This window comes from Poecilia latipinna, unplaced genomic scaffold (genome assembly GCF_001443285.1).
Source record: "Poecilia latipinna isolate Pla-1442-1.1 unplaced genomic scaffold, P_latipinna-1.0 Scaffold6364, whole genome shotgun sequence".
NCBI classification, from domain to species: Eukaryota; Metazoa; Chordata; class Actinopteri; order Cyprinodontiformes; family Poeciliidae; genus Poecilia; species Poecilia latipinna.
Genome location: NW_015118980.1, coordinates 405 through 6301, shown reverse-complemented (window position 1 = coordinate 6301; position 5897 = coordinate 405). Strand labels below are relative to the sequence as shown.

The 5897-nt window shown below is 38.2% G+C and overlaps 1 protein-coding gene across 1 annotated transcript; it reads left to right on the top strand.

The window, feature by feature from the left end:
* Window positions 1-492: 492 nt before the first annotated feature.
* LOC106943893 (HHIP-like protein 1) lies at window positions 493-1415 on the top strand (the record flags this gene model as incomplete). The annotated part of the gene is made up of 2 exons (XM_015027187.1): window positions 493-592; window positions 685-1415. Coding segments are annotated over 2 exons (666 nt in total), but the record flags the coding sequence as incomplete, so codon positions are not given.
* Between the last annotated feature and the right edge of the window lie 4482 nt (window positions 1416-5897).

Here is a 5897-nt window from a genome sequence, read left to right as displayed (position 1 = left end):
CTAATAAAATGTACCAGAAGAAAATTGCTCTGCTGGATTTTGTTTGCTCTGAACGATATCTGTGGGAATCACTGAACATCAAAGACCTTTGTTATGTTGGGCTTCATTCATTTTGTCTCTGTGCTCCACCAGGTCCGTTTGCCAGTTCAGAACCCGACCAGAACCCCTCAGTGTAAATTACCTTGAGAAATAATGAGATTTGGTTATAAAGAGACTTTAATGTCGAAAAATGATCAAGTGTTACAAGCCATACATGTCATCCAAACAGATCAGAACCAGGCGAGGCAAAGACTAGAGTTTAGCTTTTTATTCTTCTCTGCTGTCTGTTCCCTCCCCAAAAGGAAGTCTGATCACTTTCAGTCTGTTTACATATGACTGCCGACGGTCACACATAAACATGGTCATGTAAGCTGCAGTGTGTGTGTAAGCAGATACAAGAGGCTAAAAGAGACGGAGGAAAAGACAGAATCCATAACATTATTTAGCATTTAGTTTCTGGTGCTTTTCAGACGTGCTCCACCAAGACGTTGCCACTACGAACCTCTTCCTGTCAGAGTCAGAAGTAACCTCATCCAGTTTGTTCCGCAGGAAAGTAAGTCCACCTTCAACACTAACAGAACCAAGCTTTTTAATTCTCCCTTTTTAATATGTTTTTTTTTTGGCATGTACTATATTGTTCATCAGCTTTGATCGGGGTTGAATTGCCAGCCGAAAACACGTCTGAAGCCGAACCCACAAGGACCTACGAGTTGCTTCTGGACCACCTGGATCGTCTCAGTGAAAGAGAACAAGACCGGACCACCCCTGCTCCCATCAGAACCACCAGATCACCCCAAAGTCCAAAGAGGAAAGGCCGCGGTCGGAAGGGGAAAGGCAGGTCCAGAAGCTTGTCTGAGCTTCACAACGGAGTGGTGAGACTGGTCAGGGATGAATTCTTGCATGGAGACCGTGGACGGGTGGAGATCTATGTTCACGGGGAGTGGGGTACCGTGTGTGATGACTTGTGGTCAATAAAGAATGCCGAGGTGGTCTGCAGACAGCTGGGATTCAAGTACGCCCTAAAAGCAGCCAGGAATGCTGAATTTGGAGAAGGAAAAGGACTGCGGATCCTCTTGGATGATGTTCATTGCAATGGCACAGAGTTCAACCTGTTGAACTGCATACATGCTGGAGTGGGGAACCATAACTGCGCCCACTATGAAGACGCTGGAGTGATCTGTGGAAACTCAAAACCCTCTGAAGAAGCCTAGAAGCTGGCAGCAGAAAGACAAATGCTTCAAACTAACCAAACTAAGTGCTAAAATCAAGTCACGATAAAATGCTTTGAATTGTCAAATTGCAGCTTGTTCAGCAGAATAAATTCATATCAAGTCATCTTGAGGTTTTAGATAGAATAAAATATATGGATTCAGTTCTTTTTTTTTTCTTTTACTTTATTGAACGTGTCAAGTTACAATAAAATTACGACAATGCAATAACAATAAACATTTAAGGAGTGGGTAGAAGTATAAACTTATTAACCTCCAGCAACATCATAAAATGATCTCATCTTGTTTATATGCATTTTATAAGTTCACCTTCATTTTACTTCCTGATTAATGCAGTACACTCACTGATATATTAATCATAGCTCTAATAGTATTAACAGAATATTAATGTTGATGCCAAAAATGATGTAACGACATCATAATACATCAAGACAGTTTCTCATATTTAGTGTAAACTATTTTCTTATACAAAAGTTTGAATTGTTTAATGTTTGGACATCGTTTTAATTCCAGTCAAACCGTTTCATAGTTTCACACCACAGACTGAAATGCTAAAACGTCTTCTTGTGGTTCTGATCTTACAAAGTTTGAATTTGTATTTTCCTCTGAGGTTATCAAATTCTTCTTTTGAGAACAATTTTTGAATATTTTCTGGTAACTGTTGATCATGTGCTTTGAATAAGAAACAAACCGTTTGAATATTCACTAAATCAGTATTTTTTTATACTCTAACATTTTTCATTTTTATAATTAAACATACAACACAAATCTAGGGGCACTGATTCATAGTTTTTTATATATTTTATTGAATTTTCTCTTTTAGGACATACATTTACAAACAATCAACATTATAAACATCTGCTTATACACATTCACTCACCATTCAAACCTGCATTTGTTTAGTGCCAAAAATATGCAAGACCCTTTAAATTAGAGCAGAGAAAAATAGAAACTGTAGACAAGACACTCATTATTAAGCTCAATTCTTGGTTATATTGTTTATTTTTATTGCTACTATGGCTGATAATTTCTCCTAATAAGCTTTAAAAGCTTCCCATCTAATACTAGCCGTGGTTTCATCTTTATTCATTTCAAAATATTTGTCCTTGATCAATCTTATTTACTTTAATTTCCAGGGACACTGCAGCATGAGCACCAATTATAATATTATACCAGCAGTTCTTCACAGGAGGCAGTAAATCCACAGCGATGAGAAAATGATCAATACGTGAATGGGATTGGTGTGAGCTTCAATAACATGAAAATTCCGTTATTTGGGTTCCTTGTTCTCCATACTTCATTTATTCTTAAAGTTAAGAAGCATTTTCCTGGTTTGTGTATGACTGGTATCGATTTGAGTAGATTTATCCAGACTTGGGTTTAGGCTTCTTCTTGATATTGGATGAATGTTGGTCAGATTTAACAACTTTTATGATCCCCAATTTTTTTAAAGCTGTAAAATCCTCTTACATGTTGAATGCTTACCAGACATAATTTGTGTTGTCAGGCATTATTCCAGGTGTTTTGCATTGTCATGTATTTTGCTGTAATTTAAAAAAAAATTCTTTTATGGTCTTTTTTCTAGATTTTGAGATCTGTGTGGTGGAAGATGAAGCACCATCCTCAGTAACAATCCCTCTTGTCCGCCCAACATCATCAGTGTCCCCAGCTTCTTCTTGCTCTTCAGATTCCACAATTATTCTGAAAAGTTCTAAGAACCGTAAGAACGAACTTGGAGAGCTTGGTCATGAGGAAGCAAAACAGGTTAGAAGCAAAGCCAAAAGTTATTTCCAGTGCTTAAATGAATATTACAAGCACGAACATTTTGGGTGTTTGGATTTAATCTCTCTCACAGAAGGTGCACACTGCCCTGGGGTCAAACCCAGAGGGTGAGGAAATCATGAGTGAATACAACAAAACTAAAACACTGTCAGATGCAACTCGTCGACAAATGGTCAACATGCTGGTTGCAGATATGATAGAATCACACAGGTAAGACTTGTTGATGACAGAAAGCAGTATTGAGTGAGCAGCATAGCAATTATTTTTGTTTTTGATAGGAGGATCCCACCCGTAAGTGTTCAAACTAGCTATGCAACCCTTTTTCCATATCTTAAAGATATGGAAAAAGGGTTAGACAAAAGCTGTAGATAATTTTAAAGGTAACAAAACAGTTTACCATGTTGGAGCAACACTTGGAGCCAAAAAACTTTCAACTTTGGGAAAAACTGAAAGATAAATATGAGCAGTAGCCTCACCTGGGCCTGTTTGGTCCCTGTCACATATTCTTAAGAAAAACATTTACAGATGATGAACTTTTACTGAAATGTATCACACTAGCAAGTGTTACAGAAAATATCTATAAGAGTTTAAAATTTTGCGACCGTTTTAGGAAAAGATGAAGTGAATTACAAACTCATAAACACTAACTAGTCGTGCTGCCATAAATAACGCAGTAAAATGGTTAAACTGTTTTCCTTCAGAGGCGTCTACCCGCTCTTACGCAGGGACATTCACACAGCCACATATGCTTTGTGTGCAGGGCCGGGATGACTCCGCTGAACGCTGTGTATCAAGAAGACAATCTGTTTGAAACCAGAGGTAGTTACAACATTCCTAGTCCATTTCAACTTCTCTGGGTATATTACTATATTTCAAATTAAAACAGTAAATGGTACACTTTGAATGTTTTCACCATCTCCACCCAACCAGCATGCACCTCAAAAAGAATCAAGCGCACTCATCCCTTTCACTTCTCAAGATCAGCAGCCAACATTGTTTGGAATATATTTATTTATTCACTGCTAACTTACAAATAAATTATTCCGTTTCTATTGGCTAATTCAAAGAGGTCAGGAGGAGTTTATGGTGAGCAGATGTTAAAGTTCCCCTGAATAAAGTCTTTGGCATCCGGTCACATATTTCATCCTGCACATCTTGAAACTTTGAGAGAAAACTAAGTGACTGTTACAGTTAGCACAAGCATTTATTTAAGCAATAAGTCACTGACATCAAAAGCTACCATCTGCTACGGGTCAGAACCTCAAACATCTGGACCCCACTTCCGGACCACCCGCTGAGCCCCTCCCCCACTGGAAGTCCTGCCCACCTGTTAAATTTGATTGACTAAAGGGTGTACTTCTAGTCTGAGGGCTTAGGAAATGAGGCCAAAAAAAGGGACCAAAAGGGCACTTGGGGGCAAGGAGCAAAAGGGGCAGGTGCCCCCCCTCTGCCGGGCCCTGCACCTCAGTGGCAATACTGTCCAGCTTACCGTTGATCTCATGTCCCAGATGGTCGAAGTTTTGTTGTAGCTTTGCATTATCCCCCTTCAAGACAGTCTTTAAATCGTCAATAGCCTTAAGCATTCCTTGCGAGTCCGTGTTCGTTCCAGTGCTCTCAGCTCCCGCACTAGCAACATTTTCGCTAGCTTGTGTAACAAGTTTAGAAAATGTGCTTTTATTTTTATGTTGAAATTTCACCAAATCCCGATTAACACTGAAGAATCCTATTTTTTTGTTATATTTTAAGGATTGTATTTTATACAATAAAATGTATAAATAAAATAGTAAGTCATAAAGAATCTCTGATTCAATCTTATCAAGAACTCCACGAGACATAATCAAGTCATCAGGGCACAAGAATCATAATTCCCACTAAGTAATAAATGTCATTGCTGAAAATTGTTAATATATGAAGCATTTTATATTGGATCTAATATACACAGGTAGTGTACACTACCTGTACTGTTGCGTTGAGAGTGTTCTATGACATCATTACTGGACTACTAGGCTGCCTGAGGAGAGGTAGGAAAGTTTCTTTGCTCTTGGTTAAGTTCATGTTTTTTTTATATATATTTATAAAATAATTGAAAGCACATGCAGCTGTGAATGTTTGTTTTAACATACATTTCTTTTGACAAGAAAATTTTGTTGTAAATATTAGAGCTGATATTAGTTAGTCACAGGGTTTCTCCATGTGCTTATGTAACCCAAGTTACATTCTAGGATTCTTAGGATTTGAAATAATCCAAATTAAGTCAATCCAAGTGATTTCTTAAAAACTAGGTTCATCTGCTGGAGGAGGTGGCATATTGTAAAAACACAGAGACAAGTAGATGGTGCAAAATCAGTGAGTTGTATTGATATTTACAATATATACAAATTGGTCCACAATTTAGAGTTCAAAATGGGTTCCTTAAACCAAGGAACTCAACCAGTCTTTGTTGATGAAAGGGGAAAAAAAACAAAAAATAATCCAGTTCCTTCAGTGAAGACTTGTTGGGCTGAATCTCCAACCAGTTCGGAAGAGTTTCCTCAGAAAATAGGCGTTGTATTTCCGGATCCGCTAGACGGTTAGCTCGCCAGTCTGGTCAGCATGAAGCCACACAATCCTTGTTATATCCTAGACCCTTCAGCCACTCCTTGAGCGGGGGATCTGCAATATACCTGGCCTGTGTAAACAGGCCTAAATAATCAAACATGTACATGTATTTTCTAATTACAGAAGTTTACATAATAACTAAATGCAACTTATGCAAAACAGTATTCTTACACAACAATAGTTTCGGTATGCATTTCAATCTGAATGCGTTTTAGATCGGCGTCAGCTATTTAACAGCTGGGGAGGCTA